The 21816-nt window shown below is 48.6% G+C and overlaps 1 protein-coding gene across 1 annotated transcript; it reads right to left on the reverse strand.

Moving 5' to 3' along the window:
- Positions 1 to 754: 754 nt before the first annotated feature.
- LOC145353707 (guanylate-binding protein 6-like) lies at positions 755 to 20376 on the reverse strand. Its single transcript, XM_080204474.1, has 9 exons — positions 20202 to 20376; positions 19357 to 19484; positions 17696 to 17805; positions 14053 to 14240; positions 9640 to 9882; positions 7108 to 7388; positions 4003 to 4215; positions 2793 to 2895; positions 755 to 1161 (listed from the first exon to the last, which is right to left on the reverse strand). Exons 1-9 carry the CDS (start codon positions 20374 to 20376, stop codon positions 755 to 757), a joined length of 1848 nt encoding a protein of 615 aa, XP_080060600.1.
- Positions 20377 to 21816: the final 1440 nt, after the last annotated feature.

The raw sequence follows: 21816 nt of genomic DNA on the forward strand, positions 1-21816 counted from the left end.
ATATCTCCCACCATGAACCTTATAGTTATGCCCCCTAGTATCACTTACATCCACCCGAGGAAATAGTCTCTGCACATCCACTCTATCAATCCCCCTCATTATCTTATAAACCTCTATTAAGTCGCCCCTCATCCCCCCCTCTCTAAAGAGAAAAGCTCCAGCTCCCTTGGCCTTTCCTCACAAGACCTACCCTCCAAACCAGGCAGCATCCTGGTAAATCTCCCCTGCACTCTCTCCAGTGCTTCTTATAGTGAGGTGACCAGAACTGCACACAATACTCCAAACGTGGTCTCACCAATGTCCTGCATAGTTGCAGCATAACACTGCAGCTCTTAAACTTGTAGCGGCAAAGCAAATTAGTAAGCAGCCAGCCCAGATCCACAGAGAGCGGCTTGACTGCAGCAAACCACAGGCAACAAATAGCTCCCGGCTCCACAAGGCACAGCTTCAGCAGGCATTTCTCCCAAGCTCCACTGTTGCCGCCCCTCTCTGGAATCTGAGAATCTCAGAAGGAAAGAGAGTAATTGAGTGAATATACAACTCCCGAGCTGTCTGCATGCAAAAGGACTGAGTCAGTGTTGAAATCAGCACCCTGGTGAATGATTGTGGACACCCAGGTGACATTCTTGTTGCTTTCGGGAAGGATGTGTCAAAGGATGCTGTTAAAGGATGGACAGCTACCTGGAGGGAAGCAAAATTAATTCAAAGCAGCCAAACTCCTTCCCTACCACCTAGAGAGGTGTGCAAAGCACATTCAGAACAAACGCTTAAACAGACCAGGCACTAATTTCAAACCAGCAGGAATGAGTTTGAGAAAACCAGGCAAGAAAAGTGTGGCTGTGTCCAGCAGTGTGTCCACAAATGATGGGGATTTTGTCTCGTTCCGCTGATTCTTCACAATCTCGACCTGTTTCTCCATCTCCTTCACACGGCTATCGAATCCTTCGCGTAGCAGCTTCTCCTGCTCCTCGAGCCTTTGCTTCAGGACCTTCTCGTGCTCTCTAAGCAGGTTGACGCGTTCCTGCTGCAGTTTCTCTCGCAGTTGGGTCATGTTCTCCTTCATCATCCGTTTCTCGTCCTCTAGCCGCTGCCGGGCAGCTCGGTTCTCCTCCTCCCTCCCTCTCCTCTCTTGCTCCGCCACTTCTGCCCTCTCCCGCTCGGCTGGTCAAAGAAAATGACAGGGATTACAGAGGTGTTAACGGCACAGCAAGAGCCCATTCAGCCCAACTGGGCCACACTGGAGTTTAATCTCTGAGTCAGCCTCAGCTCCCCAGATCAGCATGTCTTTCTGTTCCTTGCTCACTCATACCCAGCAGAAGAAGGAGGCCATTCAGCCCCTCGAACCCATGACAGTTGACCGTTAACCATGCCCAGCGTTGCCACATTCTGTTGATTTCCGTTCACACAATTTTTTTTCCGACTGGCGAGATTGAAGTGATTCACAAATAAAGTAAGGGCAAATGAAGGGAGGTATGTGCTGACTGCTCACAGTTGGGCAGCACAGTGGCACAGAGATTGGCACTGTTGCCCCCAGTGTCAGGGACTTGGGTTCAATTCCAGCCTCAGTGTGTGTGTGTGTGGAGTTGGCACATTCTGCCCGTGCCTGCGTGGGTTTCCTCCCACGTTGGGTTAGATCAATTGGCCAGAATAAATTGCCCCTTAATGTCAGGTGGATTAGACGGGTAAACATGTGGGGTTTCGGGGCTAGAACAGGACCTGGGTGGGATTGTTGTCGGAGCAGGTTTGATGGGCCAAATGGCCTCCTTCTGCACTGTAGATTCTGTAGAACATTGACCGTTAGAGTCATGCGCTCCCCCTGTGTCCAAAGTGTCAAAATTTATTTTGTTTTTACCATTTGTAGCTCCATTAATATATAATTAATGAAGCATTTTCAATAACTCGTTGAGAAATATATGGCCTGTATTTAATCTGCTTCATGGGATCATGGTTGGTGAACAAGCCCGGTTTTATTCTTGTGACCTACTGTGATGCTGGAGGGACACTCATGTGGCCCACTCACTAGCCTAACTTATCCATCATTGCCTTAACCAACTTAGATGCCTCAATAATATTATAGACCCAGAGTCATAAAGCACAAGCCCTTCTGACCATCATGGTTATGCCGACTATCAAATGCCAATCTATACTGATCTCATTGTCAATTAATCTTCTATCCTCTGTCACTACCTATCCTATTCTCATGATCTAACCTATATTGTGTATCCAGCTTCCCATTAAGTGTCTATATACTGGTCACATCAATCATTCCCTGTGCGTTCCACATTCCACCACCCTCTGAGTTAAAAAGGAGACCTTGAATTGCTCATTAGTGATCATCTTATACTTGTAATTCCTATTTCGGGTCTACCCCACATGCGGGAGCGTTTTTTTGAAGTGTATCAAAGTGAACCCTGTATCTCTATCAGGATTGAGATGGAAAGGTCAGTGCTGCTGTTCCACAAAGGGAGAGAAAGGAGGCCAGAGGAAATCGAGAGAGAGGAGAGTTAATTTATTAGTGTCACAAGTAGGCTTACATTAACACTGCAATGAAGTTATTGTGAAAATCCCATACAATTGGAGGAGGAGTTGGGTTTGTTGGAGGGAAGTGCCAAGAGGTAGCCCAGGTATGATGGGCTGAGTGGTCTCAAAACAAGCTGTCAGATTCTGAAGCCACTTCAAAAAGACCAAAAGTTCTGGGACCGAAAGGAAGCCCAGTGTGAACCCTTGACCCATCTCTAGCACCAGTGCTGATTAGCCACCAGTTTTCTTGTGTTTTACATGGGGTACCATACCTGCGAGCTCCTTCTCTTTCTCCGTCATACTCTTATCGAGAATTCGAATGGACTCTGAGATCTGCTGCTTATCTTCCAGGAAACGTTGGAGCACTTGCTCGGCCTGCGGAGGGTAATGGAGTTGTGTGACTTCAGACAAGGTCTTCAATCCCTCCACGTAGCAAAAGATGGCGGAGCAAAGGTCAAAGGCCAAAGAGCAGGAGGCAATGTGACACTGTGTCACACAGGACGATATCAGGGTCCAGGCAAATGGAGGCTTGGCTGCCAATGGGGAATTAATGACAATCAAGAGGATTGGAGTTTCGGGGCTGGTCAAAGTTTCTAAGATAGGGAGGATGCAGAGAGAGGGAAGGTTGTAGAAGATGGAGGATACTACAGGTTTAGGGAGGGTTGTAGGACCTGAAAAAGGTTACAGAGATAGGGAGGAATGTAGGGGCTGGACAGGTTACAGAGGTAGGGAGGGCTGTAAGGGCTGGAGAAGGTTATAGAGATAGGGAGGCTGTAGGAACTAGAGGAGGTTACAGAGATAGGAAGAGTTGTAGGACCTGGAAGAGATTACAGAGATAGGGAGAGGCGTAGGGCCTGAGGGGGTTACAGAGATAGGACAAGTTGTAGGCGGTGGAGGAAGTTACTGAGATAGAGAGGGTTGTAGGGATTGGATGAAGTTCCAGAAAAAGGGTGGGTTGTAGGGGCTGGAGGAGATTACAAAGACAGGGAGGGTTGCAGGAGCTGGAGGAGGATACAGAGATATGGCGTATTGAAGGAGATTACAAAGATAGGGAAGATTGTAGGAAGGGGGGTGCGAGGTTATAGAAGTAGGAGGGTTGTAGAAGTTGGAGAATTGATAGAGATATGAGTGTTGTAGGGATTGGAGGAGGTTACTGAGGAAGTGATGGCTGTAGAGACTGCAGCAGTTACTGGGAGAGGGGTTGTTGTAAGGGCTGGAGGAGATTACAGAGATAGGGAGGAATATAGAGGTTGGAGGAGATATGAGGTCCACAGAATAATCCAAACACAAGGAAAATAATTTTAAAACAACAGCATTTTTGGACTTGAAGCCAAGTCACTGAACACATGGAGGCCATTTGAATTTGGTGTTAGTTAGGCGGGTAAATTGACAAATGTTGCTGAATGTTTCCAAGTCAACATCAAACGTTTCTGGATCATGAATCAAATCAGTCAGCAATATTCCCGGTGTTCCGTATCATACCTGGATTCCTTTCCCTGGTGCAGCTCGGTATTTCTTAACCAGATCTTCCATGTCCTTCTCATACTCTGCATATCCTCCCGGCTTTGCGTAAGATGCTTTCTTCATCTTTTCTTGAATCACAGCTGCCAGATTCAATATGATATCGGTGGAAATCTCCACAGATATTTTCCTGTTCCTCTCACACGTGTCAGTGTAAATTTTAGCCACTGCGTTCTGTGAGAAACAAGGACACAGGACACTTACACAGGTCACAGCATTATCACATGGAGAAATAAATTAGGTCAATGCAGGTGAGATATACTCATAGAGTCATAGAGGTTTACAACATGGAAACAGGCCCTTCGGCCCACCTTATCCATGCTGCCCTTTTTTTAAACTCTTAAGATAATCCCAATTGCCCACATTTGGCCCACATCCCTCTATACCCATCTTATCCATGCTTTTTAAAAGACAATCTTGTACCTGCCTCTACTACTATCCCTGGCAGCTTGTTCCAGACACTCACCACCCTCTGGACACTTTTGTATCTCTCCCCTCTCACCTTAAACCTATGCCGTCTAGTTTTCGACTCCCTTACCTTTGGGAAAAGAAATTGGCTATCTACCTTATCTATGCCCCTCATTATTTTATAGACCTCTATAAGGTCACCCCTCAGCCTCCTACACTCCAGAGAAAAATGTCCCAGTCTAACCAGCCTTTCCTTATAACTCAAACCGTCAAGTCCCGGTAGCATCCTGGTAAATTTTTCTGCACTCTTTCTAGTTTAATAATATCCTTTCAGTAATAGGGTGACCAGAACGGCACACATTATTCCAAGTGTGGCCTTACCAATGTCTTGTACAACTTCAACAAGACGTCCCAACTACTGTGTTCAATGTTCTGAGCAGTCACGAACGGTGTTGAACATTTGTTCAACAAGGGGGGGGGGCACGGTGGCACAGTGATCAGCACTGTTGCTTCACAGCTCCAGGGTTCTGGGTTCGATTCCCGGCTTGGGTCACCGTCTGTGTGGAGTTTGCACATTCTCCTCATGTCTGCGTGGGTTTCCTCCGGGTACTCCGGTTTCCTCCCACAGTCCAAAGATGTGCCAGTTAGGTTGATTGGCCATGCTAAAATTGTCCCTTAGTATCCAGGGTAGCGGAGGTTAGAGGGATTAATGGGTATAATATACAAGGATATGGGGATAGGGCCTGGGTGGGATTGTGTTCGGTGCAGACTTGATGGGCTGAAGGGCCTGTTTCTGCACTGTAGGATTCTATGATCTAATCTATGATTGTGCAGACATCAGTCTAACCTCCGCTACCCTGGATACTAAGGGACAATTTTAGCATGGCCAATCAACCTAACTTGCACATCTTTGGACTGTGGGACGAAACCGGAGTACCCGGAGGAAACCCACGCAGACATGTGGAGAATGTGCAAACTCCACACAGACTGTGACCCAATTTGGTTTGACCTAGAAAATTACCGTGAGGAGCTCCTTCAGTGATATCCCAGGACTGAGATAATTAACCTCCAACCACCACAACCCTATTCATAGGTAAGACTCCAACCAAGGGAGAGATTTTCCTCCGATTCCCATTGACTCCAATTTTGTGAGGGTTCTTTTATGCCTTACTGGGTGAAACACTGCTTTGATGTTAAGGACAGTCATTCCCCCCTCACCTCTACAGTTCAGCTCTTTTGTCCCATGTTTGAGCCAAGGCTGTGATGGGGTCAGGACTTGGGTGACCCTGGCGAAACCCAAACTAAGCATTGGTGAGAAGATAATCGCTGTGTAATCGCTGTTTGATGGTACGGTCGATCGAGTGATGCGCTGGTAATTGGCGGGGTTGCATTTGTCCTGTTCCTTTGTGGACAGGACATACCTGGGCAATTTTTCACATTGCCAGGTAGATACAGTGTTGTAGCTGCATTGGAACAGTTTGGCTAGGGGCAGGGGGATGGCAAGTTCTGGAGCATCATGGATGTCAGAAGTTGCAGCAAGACATAGGTAGGATGCAAGACTGGGCGGAGAAGTGGCAGATGGACTTCAACGCGGACAAATGTGTGGTGGTCCATTTTGGCAGGTCCAATGGGATGAAGAAGTATAATATCAAGGGTAAGAGTCTTAGCTGGGTTGAGGAGCAGAAGGACCTTGGGGTCCGGGTCCATAGGACTCTTAAATCGGCCTCGCAGTTGAAGGATGTGGTCAAGAAGGCGTATGGTGTGCTAGCCTTCATTAATCGAGGGATTGAGTTTAGGAGTCGGGAGATAATGCTGCAACTTTATAAGACCCTTGTCAGACCCCACTTGGAGTACTGTGCGCAGTTCTGGTCGCCTCACTACAAGAAGGATGTGGAAGCTATTGAGAGGGTGCAGGGGAGATTTACAAGGATGTTGCCTGGATTGGGAGGCATGCCTTATGAAGATAGGTTGAGGGAGCTCGGTCTCTTCTCCCTGGAGAGATGAAGATTGAGAGGCGACCTGATAGAGGTTTATAAAATGTTGAGAGGAATAGACAGGGTGGATTCTCGGAGGCTGTTTCCCAGGGCTGAAATGGTCGCTACGAGAGGACACAGGTTTAAGGTGCTGGGGAGCAGGTACAGAGGAGATGTCAGGGGTAAGTTTTTCACTCAGAGGGTGGTGAGTGAGTGGAATCGGCTGCCATCGGTGATGGTAGAGGCGAGCTCGCTGGGGTCTTCTGGATGAGTACATGGGATTTAAAGGGATTGAGAGTTATAGATAGGCCTGGTAGATATGGATATGATCGGAGCAAATTGTGGGCCGAAGGGCCTGTTTGTGCCATATGTTCTATAGCTTTTCAATACTATTGCTAGAATACTGTCAGGGCCCAAGACTTTTGCAATGCCTTCAGCCATTTCTTGAGATCGTGTGGAATGAATCATGTTGCCTGAAGATTGCCAGAGATCTCCAGAGGTGGCCAAGATGGATCATCCAGGGCAGCACTGAAAGAGTGGGATGAATTGAAAAAGCTTTACAAAAGAGCCAAGCTCAGGCACGATGGGCTGAATGGTCTCTTTTGCTGCTGATTCTATGAGAGGTAGCGAGATTAGAAATGCTGGTTCGAATTAGAACCAGTGGCGCTGATACACCTGAACTCACCATGAACTCCTGCTGGTATCTCTGCCCTTCGTCCTTGAAGCTTTGTTTCATGAACAGCTGAAGGGCTCGGGACTGACACCCATTGTGGATTGCCGCAAGTTCCTCCACCGTTCCTGTCGGGAGTCTGGCCTCTTCCTCCAGCCACTCCGTGTAGGCCTTGGTCACCTTGCCGACGGCGGCCTTGTTCTCCACGTCCGCCAACGTGTGGACCGCGCTCTCGAGGCACAGGATCCGTCCACTGTGGATGGACTCCACGTAGGTGAGGGCCAGGTTTCCCAGCACTGAGGGAGAGAGGCACAGGGACAGTTCACACAGCGTCCGCTCTGGGCACACATTCCCGGCTATTTGACAGGGAAAACTAGCAATTTGAGATGGGAGCGATGGAGCAGCTGGGAATCTACTAGAGCTTGGAGAATTGGCAGGACTATGACTGACTCCCAAAGTGAGGCCGCCCCCCCCTCCGAAAATCCTTGGTAATTCTTAGCAATCACCCCACCCGCTACTCAAGGGGTACCCTTACGATTGGGCACACGACAGTCCCGATACGTCAAAACTTTCTTCACTGGTGATGGAAGAGGAGGTGGACGGAAAAGGCATGAGGGGAGGGAAGCAAAGGGAGGGGAAGGGAATTAAAATGGTCAAAGGAATGGTTAAAAGGGGAGAGCTGAGGGAGGGGAGCTGACACAGGAGGGAGGCTGAGGGCACGCAGTGGAGGAAGATATGGAAGTTGAAGGGTAGGAGGGAGACGATGAGTGGAATGGGGGGGAGAGTGAATGGAGACAATACAGGAAGGCAGTAGTTTTATGGTAATGTCTCTGGACTAGTAATCCAGAGACCCAGGATCACGCTCCGCGTTCAAATCCCACCGCGGCAGATGGTGAAATTTGAATTCAATAGAAATCGGGAATGAAAAACGCGAATGGTTGAGTGGGAGGATTGTAGGAATGAGGGCAGTGTAGGGAGGAGGGAAGCGGAGATGAGGGCAAGACACAGGACGAGATTCCTGTTTTTTTTGTCATGGGGGAATATTGCTAATGCCAGTTGAATGTTGGAGCAAGAGTTGGGAAAAGCATTCCTGCCCCACTGCCATATCCCCCCCACTCCCACTACCCCCAACTGTCACCTCCACCTCTCCACCATCCTCATTCTTTATCAACAACCTACAACACAGAAGAGGAAGAACACTGCCCGTTGAATCACAGACACATTAACAAAGAGTGAAAAACTCGCTGAAGTGTTCGAGATAGCTGTGAAGGTCGTTACGTTATCACAAAAGTCTCTGTTATTAACCCTGAGATAATGGTGGATGGTCAGTATTAATAACCCAGTCGGGATATCGTTCAGTACAACAGTACACGCTGTCTGAATATCAGTGACCCACACTATCCGTCACTGTCACACACCTCCTATCGTTGTCCTCTCTTGTCATCCTTCATATACTGAGGAGAGAGTCCGAAAATCAAGATTATATTGCCAACAACATCTGATGTGAACGGGAGTTTTTGATTGAGCTGTGTGGGACTTTGGAAGGGATTAGTTGGATGGGATGCTTTTCCACTGGTGAGGTGGGGTTCAGGCCAGAGATAGACATCGAGGAGAGAAGCTCAGAGAGAATATCCTCAAACAAAGTGTAATAGAAATGTGGAGCTCGCTCTACATAGAGCAATAAATCTGAGCTCAATGAATGGTTTTAAGTCTGACTTTGATTATGAGAGAATATGGAGAGCCAAGGTAGGTGGATGATCAGATATAGATCTACCATGGTCTTGTCTAATGGCAGAATAGGCCTCACTCTGCTCTGATGTCTCTCATTATCCGAATAATTGTCCTTTGAGAGGTTACGGTGGAGGTGAATGATATCAGGAATGAGACCCTTCAGCTAGTGTGCAGAGACTGGAGAAGCTGGGGTTGTTCTCCTTGGAGAATGTTGAGAGGAGTTTTAATTATGCTTTTCAAAATCACTCCTGGTTTGAACAAGAGCGAGGAAGGAGAAACTGTTCCCCGTGTCAGGAGGGCGGAGGTGTTGGCTAAAGAGGCAGGTGGAGAAGTGAGGTAACATTTTTCGAGGCAGCGAGTTGTTGTGATCTGGAAGGTGCTGCCTGAGAGGGCGGTGGAAATAGAAACCTTCCAAAGGGAATTGGGTAGATACGTAGTAAAGAAATGTTTGAAGGGTTATGGAAAAGAGCCTTGGATCTAATCAGTTTGGTTTGCCAAAGGGCCAGAATTTTACCATCTTGCCCACGTTGGAATTGGGGTGGGTGAGGCTCACAGAACAAATCACAGCTGGCCTTGTGTGGGATTTATGAGCCTTACCCAAGCGAGGTCATTAAACCCTGCCCAGCGTGTCAAATGGTCTCTACTGTGCTGTGGAAGATTCTTTGATATTTCTGAAGCGTGGACAGTGTAGCTGGTTAGTCTTTCCTCGTGTCAGTGAGGTAAACTCACCTCACCTTCGCACACACGGAATCTCTCCTCCGGTTAACTCTCCGTTTCGATCATACTGCCCCCTGAATGACAAACTCTGGCACTTACATCTCCCAGTGACTGTGTGGCCTCCTTTCAGTCTCTTTATCTGCGCCGTGCTGTAAACATGCTTCAGAAAATCCTGGGCCTGTCGCAGAAAGGCTGGGTCCAGACTGGAGTCGGGAATCTGATCCAAACTTTTCATCGTCTCCTTATCGGCTGGTCTGTCAAACACAAAACACTTGCGAGTGGGGAAGTAATTCCTGATGCATTCTCTGGGCAGGTTGTAGTCCCGAATTTTTTTACTGGTGCCTGAGAAGAAAGAAATATATTCAAAACATGATCAGTCCTTCAGTCAATAAAACCAAACACACCCTGATTCAGTCCGGTGGTGTGGCTCAGTAGGCAATACGCCCACCCCTGAATCAGTCGGTCATTGGCTCCACATAATGTCCGCAGACAAGAGCCCATAATTCAGCCTAACACCCCGCCCACCTCTAAGTTCTGCCCCCTAATGGTGTCAGTATTGAGGGAGTGCCGCACTGTCAGAGGGTCAGTACTGAGGGAGTGCTGCACTGTCAGAGGGTCAGTATTGAGGGAGTGCCGCACTGTCAGAGGGTCAGTACTGAGGGAGTGCCGCACTGTCAGAGGGTCAGTACTGAGGGAGTGCTGCACTGTCAGAGGGTCAGTACTGAGGGAGTGCTGCACTGTCAGAGGGTCAGTACTGAGGGAGTGCCGCACTGTCAGAGGGTCAGTACTGAGGGAGTGCTGCACTGTCAGAGGGTCAGTGCTGAGGGAGTGCCGCACTGTCAGAGGGTCAGTACTGAGGGAGTGCTGCACTGTCAGAGGGTCAGTACTGAGGGAGTGCCGCACTGTCAGAGGGTCAGTACTGAGGGAGTGCTGCACTGTCAGAGGGTCAGTATTGAGGGAGCGCCGCACTGTCAGAGGGTCAGTACTGAGGGAGTGCTGCACTGTCAGAGGGTCAGTGCTGAGGGAGTGCCGCACTGTCAGAGGGTCAGTACTGAGGGAGTGCCGCACTGTCAGAGGGTCAGTACTGAGGGAGTGCTGCACTGTCAGAGGGTCAGTATTGAGGGAGTGCCGCACTGTCAGAGGGTCAGTACTGAGGGAGTGCCGCACTGTCAGAGGGTCAGTGCTGAGGGAGTGCCGCACTGTCAGAGGGTCAGTACTGAGGGAGTGCCGGACTGTCAGAGGGTCAGTGCTGAGGGAGTGCTGCACTGTCAGAGGGTCAGTACTGAGGGAGTGCTGCACTGTCAGAGGGTCAGTACTGAGGGAGTGCTGCACTGTCAGAGGGTCAGTACTGAGGGAGTGCTGCACTGTCAGAGGGTCAGTATTGAGGGAGTGCTGCACTGTCAGAGGGTCAGTACTGAGGGAGTGCTGCACTGTCAGAGGGTCAGTACTGAGGGAGTGCTGCACTGTCAGAGGGTCAGTGCTGAGGGAGTGCCGCATGTCAGAGGGTCAGTACTGAGGGAGTGCCGCACTGCCAGAGCGTCAGTACTGAGGGAGTGCTGCACTGTCAGAGGGTCAGTACTGAGGGGGTGCTGCACTGTCAGAGGGTCAGTGCTGAGGGAGTGCTGCATGTCAGAGGGTCAGTACTGAGGGAGTGCCGGACTGTCAGAGGGTCAGTGCTGAGGGAGTGCCGCATGTCAGAGGGTCAGTGCTGAGGGAGTGCCGCACTGCCAGAGGGTCTGTACTGAGGGAGTGCTGCACTGTCAGAGGGTCAGTGCTGAGGGAGTGCTGCACTGTCAGAGGGTCAGTGCTGAGGGAGTGCTGCACTGTCAGAGGGTCAGTACTGAGGGAGTGCTGCACTGTCAGAGGGTCAGTACTGAGGGAGTGCCGCACTGTCAGAGGGTCAGTACTGAGGGAGAGCTGTACTCAGAGAGTGATGATGGGGGAGCTCTATCCTCGTGGAAGATCAGTAAAGAACAAATGTTGATGTGTCAGAGTGCCTGCAGTGAGGGAACTCAGCAGTGGGGTAGTGATCGGGAGCACTGAGTATATTTTGCATTGTGAGACAGATGGTAGAATGGGAGAACCATGTCACTGGAGGAGATAATGGTTTGGCTGGAACATTAAGTGGAAACATTCTTCTTTTGGCAGGTTGATGTGTCACATTAGTGTACCTTTAAGAAGTGTTTTGTTTAAATCACGCTCTCTGCAACCTTTAGCTGACTGCTTTGCAGTTTTTATTTCTCATTGTTGCTGAGTTGTCTACCTGTGTTCTTTTGTTGCTACTTAATAGCGTTTTGTTTGCTTTTACTGTGGATTTCAAGCACATAATTCATCATTATGAAATGTTTCGAAAGGTTAGTCATGGGACAAATCAATTCCAGTCTCCCGGGAATACTTGGATACACTACAGTTTGCCTACCGCCGCAACGGGTCCACAGCAGACGCCATTTCCCTGGCCCTGCACTCAACCCTGGAACACCTAGATAACAAAGACACCTATGTCAGTCCCCCATTTATTAACTATAGCTCAGCCTTCAACACTATTATTCCACAAAACTCATCTCCAAACTCAGTGGTGTGGACCTCGCTTTCTCCCTCTGCAGCTGGATCCTGAACTTCCTAACTCACACATCACAACCAGTAAGGACAGGCAACAACACCTCCTCCATGATCATCTGTGTTCTCAGCCCCTTACTATACTCCTTGTACACCTATGACTGTGTGGCCAAATTCCCCTCCAATTCGATTTTCTTTGCTGATGACACCACCCTAGTGGGTCAGACCTCAAACAATGATGAGACAGAGTACAGGAATGAGATAGAGAGTCTGGTGAACTGGTGTGGAAAATGAAAGAGACTGTCATCGACTTCAGAAAGCATAAAGGAGAACTTCCCCTGTCTACATCAATGGGGACGAAGGGTTGAGCGCTTCAAGTTTTTAGGTGTCCAGATCACCAACAATCTGTCCAGATCCCGCCCCCATGCTGACACCATAGTTAAGAAAGCCCACCAACGCCTCTACTTTCTCAGAAGACTGAGGAAATTTGGCATGCCAACCACAACTCTCACCAACTTCTACAGATGCATCATAGAAAGCACTCTTTCTGGTTGTATCACAGCTTGGTATGGGCTCTTGCTCTGCCCAAGACCGCAAGGAACTACAGAACGTCGTGAATGTAACCCAATCCATCACACAAACCAGCCTCCCATCCATTGACACTATCAACACTTCCTGATGCCTCGGCAAAGCAGCCAACATAATTAAGGATCCCACACACCCCGGGCATTCTCTCTTCTACCATCTTGCTTTGGGAAAAAGATAGAAAAGTTTGAGGTCATGAACCAACTGTCTCAAGAACAGCTTCTTCCCTGTTGCTGTCAGACTTTTGAATGGACTTACCTTGCATTAAGTTGATCTTTCTCTACACCCTAGCTATGACTGTAACACTACATTCTGCACTCTCTCCTTTCCTTCTCTATGAACGATATGTTTTATCCGTATTGCGTGCAAGAAACAATACTTTTCACTGTATGTTAATACATGTGACAGTAATAAATCAAATCAAACCAAACTTAGGGGCATCAATCTGAAAATAAGTCTCTCTCTCTCTCTATTTGTTTTATTTGGAAATTCTGCTGGTTAGCTAGAAGCAAGGTTTTGTCTTTCTGAAGGAAAAATTGTGCTGTTGGTGCCTTGCCGAAAGTCTCCCTGGTGGTTTTGGGAAACTGTTCTAAGTCTATCAAGAAAACTGCAGCATCCAACTGAAGGACTTAATTCCAGTATTACGTGAGCATTCGTCAATGCTGAATTAAACCCGTAAAAAAAGGTTTTACTGTCTACGGACAGTTTGTTTGTTTGATTGGAACAGCATCTATATTCATTAATATTAAAAATGCAAATTATTAACAGATTTTAAATCTTAGCTTTTTATGTTAATTATACATTATTGTTGCTTTGTTTTTGCTCATAACTGATAAAACATTTTGCTAATTTTCTATCCCTTCACGTAACTATATTTTTAAATAAGCTTTGTTTGATAAAAGCTCCCAAGTGGGTCATTCAAGTCAGACCTGAAATAAAACATATCATGCTTTTCCTAGCTAAATTCGAAGTGCAAATCTTATGACCCAGGCAGGCTCCATAAAACACTTGACTTCCTGACCTGAACCATAACAGATGCAACAGAGACTCACGGCTATTTGTTTTTCGTGTCCACGTAGTCAATATTGATAATATATTTCAGGCACCAATAAATCCACTAAATGGAATTCTGAATGGACTGAAGAGAGGGTTGGAAAAAAAGGCGCTGGGGAGGCATAAATGCTGACAGGGATCAGTTTGGATAGAATGACCCTAAAGACTGAAAACAGGGCAATGGAATTTTTTGTAACTTTGGGGTGGTGAGGGACAGGGACACTGAACCATTGGAATGGTCTCTAAACTGGGATGAGTCTGGTGGATCCTCCAATTACTCGGTTGCTGCTTATCCCACACTCGTCCTGCTTCACTCACCGTGCTTCAGTTTGAGAGCAGTGTCCAAGTATTCATCTGCCGTCACATCCTTGCCTTCCAACTTCAGCTCCAGGGTGAAGTCTCGAACGGACCAGACAAAAGCTGGGAAGAAGCGGGCAAACTCCATGGATTCATCTTCCGTTCCCCCCGATTTCACCTTGATCAGCTCGGTCAGTTCAGTAACGTAACTGAGCAGCAGCTAAGGAATGGGATTTCACAGTGGGGCGGCAGAGACTAGTAACCATCAAACCAGACCCACAACATGATGTAGCTGTCTGATCGTAGCTGGAAAGGGTGAGTGATCGCAGCGTCGAAAGAGCTGACTCTTCTCAGACGGACAATAGAACAGAAAGGGCGGCACAGTGACGCAGTGGTTAGCACTGCTGACTCACAGCACCAGGGTCCCAGGTTCGAACCCTGCTTGGGTTACTGTCTGTGTGGAGTTTGCTCATTTTCCCCATATCCACATGGATTTCCTCCGGGTGCTCCGGATTCCTCCATTGTCCAAAGATGTTCAGTTTAGGTGGATTGGCCATTCTAAATTGCCTCTGAGTGTCAGGATGGCTGGCTAGGGTAAAGGCATCGGATTATTGGGCCTGTGGGTCGGTGCAGACTTGATGGGCTGAATGGCCTCCTTCTGCACTATAGGATTCTATGATTCAATGAAATGTGCTTGTTCCAGGGGACGGTCAAGTTATTAATGAGGGTTTTTTTCCATTGATAATGGAAGGTTGGGATTGCTGATAAGACCGGCATTCACTGCCCATCCCTGGTTACCCTCAGAAAGTGGTAGTGGACCCCATTCTTAAAGTGGAGTGATCACTATGTTGAACAGCTGACAGATAATAGAATCGAAATGTATTTGCTCCAGGGAATGGTTAAAATATTAATGAGAAAGTGACCGGAAGGTAAACAAAGGCTGATTCACTCCTGGTTTCCGAATGGGAATAGGATACTTCTCGGAAGAGAAAGAAAAATCACATTGTGTGACTATGAGGGGAGGGGACAGGGCAATGGGACTGGCTGAATTACTCTTGGAGAGGGCTAGCACAGAGCTAATGGGCTGAGTGGCCTCCTTATTTGCTATGAGGCTGCAAATTTCTCAACAGGAATTCTGAAATGGAGCTTCTCAGTAAAACCCATTCTGGGAGTCCTTCCTTTGGGAGGGTAACATCACTGGAGGGAAGTTAAGGCACCCCACCTTTACCACAGCACGAGATGTGGTATGTTTTAAAGTCCCAGAGCTTCAGTGAGAAGATAATGGTGTACAGTAAGTGCGTGAGTGAATGCAATGATTGTTAAGTGGGTGAAGGGCAGGCAGTCACATGGGTGTAAGGATTGGAGGGGGTGGATACATGTGTGGGTGAGTGGGTGGCATGTGGTCGGGGAGGGTCAGATTGCGACTGTTGCCAGGTTAGTGGTGGTCGTGGGGGGGGGTTTGGTCAGGAGATAGCCTCATGGTTGGGGTAATAGTCACCTGGTTCGGGGAGGGGGGTTGGGGTTGGTGGGGAGTGTACTCGGTTTGTTGGAGGGGTAGTATGGTGGTCAGGGGGAGTTGTGGGTGAGTAGGTAGTTGAAGGATCCGGTGGAGAATTGGGTGATCTGTAGTATATTTACCCAGCGTAGAACATAGAACACTACAGCACAAACAGGCCCTTTGGCCCACAAGTTGCGCCAATCATATCCCTACCTACCAGGCCATAGAACTATCTATAACTCCCAATCCCATTAAATCCCATGTACTCATCCAGAAGTCTTTTGGAAGAGTTCGCCTCTACCACCACCGACGGCAGCCGATTCCACTCACTCACCACCCTCTGAGTGAAAAACTTACCCCTGACATCTCCTCTGTACCTGCCCCCCAGCACCTTAAACCTGTGTCCTCTCGTAGCGAGTTGGAACTGGTTTTAATCCTGACGTTTCCTAGGTAACGATTCGACAATGTCTGAAGTCTCCGACATTAACTCAGGATTTTGGAGGCTTTGAAATGAAGAGGAGTTCCCATTGTAAGTCCAGATTTAGGCCATAAGATATAAGAGCAGAATTAGGCCATCCAGTCCATCAAGTTGTGCTCTGCCATCCAATCATAGCTCATATGTTTCTCAAACCCATTCTTCCACCTTTTCCCTGTCATCTTTGATCCCCTTACCAATCAAGAGCCTATCTATTTTTGTCTTTAATACACTCAATGGCCCAACCTCTAAAACCTTCTGTGACAATGAATTCCACAGATTCACCACTCTCTGGGCTGAAGAAATTCCTCCTCATCTCGATTTTAAAAGGTGAAAAGCTGCAGCATGCTACGGTGCAGAGGGACCTGGGGGTCCTTGTGCATGAGTCGCAAAAACCCAGTCTGCAGGTACAGCAGGTGATCAAGAAGGCGAATGGGATGCTGGCCTTTATCGCGAGGGGGATAGAATATAAAAGTAGGGAGGTCTTGCTGCAACTGTACAGGGCACTGGTGAGGCCGCAGTTGGAGTACTGTGTGCAGTTTTGGTCGTCGCACTTGCGCAAGGATATTTTGGCCTTGGAGGGAGTGCGGAGGAGGTTCACTAGGCTGATACCGGATACCGGAGATGAGGGGGTTGGACTATGAAGAGAGACTAAATAGACTGGGTCTGTACTCGTTGGAGTTTAGAAGGATGAGGGGGGATCTTATAGAGACGTATAAGATAATGAAAGGGATGGATAGGGTAGAGGTACAGAGGTTCTTCCCGCTCAGAAAGGATAGCAGGACTAGAGGGCACAGCCTCAAGATAAGCGGGGGTGCAGTTTAGATCGGAGTTGAGGAGGAGCTTCTTCACTCAAAGGGTGGTGAATCTCTGGAATTCTCTGCCCGTTGAAGTGGTGGAGGCTACCTTGCTGAATATATTTAAGTCACGGGTAGATAGGTTTTTGACAGACAAGGGAATTAAGGGTTATGGGGAGAAAGCGGGAAAGTGGAACTGATCCACTTCAGATCAGCCATGATCTTATTGAATGATGGGGCAGGCTCGAAGGGCCAGATGGCCTACTCCTGCTCCTATTTCTTATGTTCTTAGAAACAGAAAAATGCTGGAAAATCTCAGCAGGTTTGGTCGCATCTGTGGAGCTCTGGTGAAGGGTCACCTAGACTGGAAACTTTGGCTTTACTCTCTCTCCATATGGACCTGCTGAGATTTTCCAGGAAATTTCTGTTGTTGTTTCTCAAACACTCCTTCCTGGCTTCCGGACCAATCTACAAGTAATGGGTGCGTGTGTGGAATTCCTCGGGGTCCCCCAGTGAATTCTGGAGAGAGATGGGGCACCTCTGGGGGTGCCACACATCTGGAGATGACAAGTTCTGGGCCATGACTCTATCTACCTCTCATTTTGAGAGACAGATGTTACAAGTAAACTGGTGGACATTGCTTCAATCTGGCAATGTCAACCCATGCACCATGATTAGTAACATCTTTTTCTGACCTGGGAACTTTCCCCAGGCATGATTCTTCATCCCAAAATCCCCAGAGTGAGGATCAAGTGACTATTGGACCAGGAAGGGCATCTCAAAGCTGATGGTGGTGAAAGGTGCTATCTCAATGCAGGTTCTCTCTCATATTTAATGCTGTTCTTCAGTCAGGGCTAAGGGAGCATTGGCTTGTCAGCGATGTGCAAAGGATACTGAAGCTTGGACACTGCGTACTGATCGATGGTGCCCATGCTATTATAGACCAACATACTGCTCAGCAGCACGGCAAGGGCAAAGGTCCAAGAATCATTCTTTTCATCCCCCTGTAGAGAGATAGAAATAACTACATAACGTTCAATTCTTTCACATGATTCACTCTCTTTATCAAACAAACTCAACACTGGGGCAACACTCCAAAATGTAAAGCACCTCATAGCATGGTACCCCCTCCTGTCCCTGTGTAACAGGCCCGAGGGGCCGAATGGCCTCCTCCTGTCCCTGGTAACAGGCCTGAGGGGCTGAATGGCCTTCTCCTGTCCCTGTGTAACAGGCCCGAGGGGCTGAATGGCCTCCTCCTGTCCCAGGTAACAGGCCTGAGGGGCTGAATGGCCTCCTCCTGTTCCTGTTTAACAGGCTCGAGGGGCTGAATGGCCTCCCCCTGTTCCTGTGTAACAGGCCTGAGGGGCTGAATGGCCTCCTCCTGTTCCTGTGTAACAGGCCTGAGGGGCTGAATGGCCTCCTCCTGTTCCTGTTTAACAGGCTCGAGGGGCTGAATGGCCTCCTCCTGTTCCTATGTAACAGGCCTGAGGGGCTGAATGGCCTCCTCCTGTCTCAGGTAACAGGCCTGAGGGGCTGAATGGCCTCCTCCTGTCCCTGGTAACAGGCCTGAGGGGCTGAATGGCCTCCTCCTGTCCCTGTGTAACAGGCCTGAGGGGCTGAATGGCCTCCTCCTGTTCCTGTGTAACAGGCCTGAGGGGCTGAATGGCCTCCTCCTGGCCCTGTGTAACAGGCCTGAGGGGCTGAATGGCTCCCTGTGTCCCAGGTAACAGGCCCGAGGGGCCGAATGGCCTCCTCCTGTCCCTGGCAACAGGCCTGAGGGGCTGAATGGCCTCCTCCTGTTCCTGGTAACAGACCTGAGGGGCTGAATGGCCTCCTCCTGTTTCCATATAACAGGCCCGAGGGGCTGAATGGCCTCCTCCTGTCCCTGTGTAACAGGCCTGAGGGGCTGAATGGCCTCCTCCTGTTCCTGTGTGACAGGCCTGAGGAGCTGAATGGCCTCCTCCTGTTCCCATGTAACAGGCCCGAGGGGCTGAATGGCCTCCTCCTGTCCCTGGTAACAGACCTGAGGGGCTGAATGGCCTCCTCCTGTCCCTGGCAACAGGCCTGAGGGGCTGAATGACCTCCTCCTGTTCCTGTGTAACAAGCTCGAGGGGCTGAATGGCCTCCTCCTGTTCCCATGTAACAGGCTCCAGGGGCTGAATGTCTCGTCCTGTTCCTGTGTAACAGGCCCGAGGAGAATGAATGGGCTTCTTCTGTTTGTCTAACATATGTGAAGGGCTGAATGGCCTCCTCTGCTTCCCGTGTAACAGGCCCCAGGGGATGGAATGGCTGCCCTACTGTTCTTGTGTAACACACCCAAGAGGGACTGAATGGCCTCTTCTTGTATACCAGGGTCGAGGGGCAGAGGCGCCTCCTGTTGTTCTGATGCAGCACTGCAAGTCACAGAGTAAAGTATGTTAAACAAACAGTTCATTCATCTCAAACCATTGACCCTCCCTCACTTCCCTTCCAGCCCTGGTATGTTGAGTGTTAAACAGAACGGTGTAATTTTCCCCAAAACACAGTCATGGATTGAGAGACGGAGTGTGACCCACCTTCTCCACATCACCCAGTCCTTCAGTGTCCAGTAATATCAGGCTGTGCTGACTATTGAGTGGGTGAGGCACACACATCATCCAGATCCCTTTGGTCTGCGACTGAATGGTGGATCCCAGAGAGAAACCTGGTTTGTGTTTGGAAAGAGGACAAAACAGTTACCGATTCACAGGGTCACAGCTCTTCACACACTCAGTTCACCATTCCGTACAGTCCCAAAGGTCAAGGACTTTGGGATGGAGAGAGAGGAAGAGAAATAGAGAGAGAGGGAGAAGAAAAGAGGATGAGATGGGAGCAAGAGAGGAGTGAGAGAGAAGGAGATAGAGGGTGAAAGACAGAAAGGGAGAGAAAGAGTGAGGGTAAGAGATAGGGGAAGAGACAGAAAGAGAGAGAGAGGGAATGAAAAAGAAAAGGGAGGCACATGAGAGAGAGAGAGGAGTGAGAGGGAGCAGGAGATAGGGAAAGAGGGTGAAAGACAGAAAGGGAGAAAGAGAAAGAGAAACAGACAGCGAAAGAAAGAGAGAGAAAGAAGGAATGCGTAAGAAAAGGAAAATGAGGCAGGGCAAGGAGTGAGAGAGAGAGAGAGCAGGAGACAGAGAGAGAGTGAAATACAGAAACGGAGTGAGGCAGAAAGCAAAAGAGAAACAGGGGAAGAGACAGAGAGAGAGATGAACAAGGGCACAGCGGGGGCCATGATAGAGGCAGCACGATTATAGATGTTGAGATGGAAATCTATACAAGGTCAGTTTGATCACACTGTGATGAATGAGAGACAATAACTGGTCATGCCTGTGTCTCGATTCTCACAGGGGAGTTACTAAGAGTGAGAGTCGGAGTTTTGTACCTCCCTGTTTCCCGGCCAGTCTGTTCATTAGGTAGGATTTTCCGGTCCGGTACAATCCCACGATGGCCACCACCACCACCGGCTGGCTGATCGCCGACAAGATGTTCAAAGCCTTTTGGTTGACCTGGAGTCCACCAGACGCACTGTTCTCAATCAAACACACAGGTTCCTGCATGTTGTACACAGCAGCACCGGCACTTGGGTTAGTGAGGGGAACGGTCGTTTCCATCTAATGCACAGAGAGAATGACAGCACTTTCAGTTCTCAGTCGCTGATGCAAGGGGGGTTAAAATAAACTGACAGCAAGTTCGCAAAGCAGACTCGCAGCCCAAGTACTCCTCACTGCAGCTTCTGTGGTGCCAAGGAGGTGATGTCTGCGTGTGTGCCCTGTTCTCTCAATTCTTTTTGTTAAAACAGAACGGAACTGCCTTGGTCTGTGGCTCAAATGATTTCCTGGAAACACCCGTGACAGTAAAATGAAACTGAATGCTTTGCAGCAAGCAGGGATCAAAAATAGACAGTTACAGCAAGGATTATTTATTGGTCACAAGTAGGCTTACATTCACACTGCAATGAAGTTACTGTGAAAATTCCCTAGTCATCACATTCTGGCGCCTGTCTGGGGGGGAGAATTTAGCATGCTGAATACACCTAACCAGCACATCTTTGGACTGTGGGAGGGAACCGGAGAACCCGAAGGAAATCCATGCAGACACGGGAAGAATGTGCAAATTCTACACAGACAATGATCCAAAATCAAACAAGGGCCTTTAGCGTTGTGAGGCAGCAGTGCTAACCACTGTGCCATCATGCTGCCCCTATTCCCCCGACCCCTGCCACACACACATCATCTCCCTACACCAACCAACCCTCCCACACAAAACAACGGCCCCTCCACGCATACATCATCCCTCGCTACCCAACACACCAAAGACCCCCCCCCAGTCCACATACACACACACAAATATACACACACAAACACACACACACAGACACATATGCACACATACACACACACATATATACACACAAACACATACACACATGTATATATACACACAAACACAAACATATACACACACACATATATACACACAAACACACACACATATATACACACAAACACACACACACACAAACACAAACATATACACACACACATATACACACACACAAACACAAACATATACACACACATATATATACACACACACAAAAACACACAAACACACACACACACTTTTTTTTGTTCGCCCATCATCATCGATGAGGATCTCGACACTATTAGTCATTTTGAGGCTGGTTGCAGTGTGTCTGAAGATGACTGATGAGGCCAATTCAGGCACGGAATGTCCTGGCACATATTGGACAGACTTGTGTAGACTCTGTAGTTGTTGCACTGGTGGCTCTGGACTTGTGCAGCTCGCGCTTAAGTTGTGCTTCAGCAATACGCCTTGCTCCGTAAGCTTGACAGCCTTTGTGGATGAGGCAGCACCAGGTAGGGCGGTTTTGTGCCAGCGTTTCCCAGGTGGTCGTGTCAATGTCAAGCGACTTCAGGGAGGCTTTGAGTGTGTCTTTGAAATGTTTCTTCTGTCCTCCATGCGAGCGTCTTCTA

Source organism: Carcharhinus amblyrhynchos, chromosome 16, assembly GCF_965287045.1.
Source record: "Carcharhinus amblyrhynchos chromosome 16, sCarAmb.v2.hapA, whole genome shotgun sequence".
In the NCBI taxonomy this organism is placed as follows: domain Eukaryota; kingdom Metazoa; phylum Chordata; class Chondrichthyes; order Carcharhiniformes; family Carcharhinidae; genus Carcharhinus; species Carcharhinus amblyrhynchos.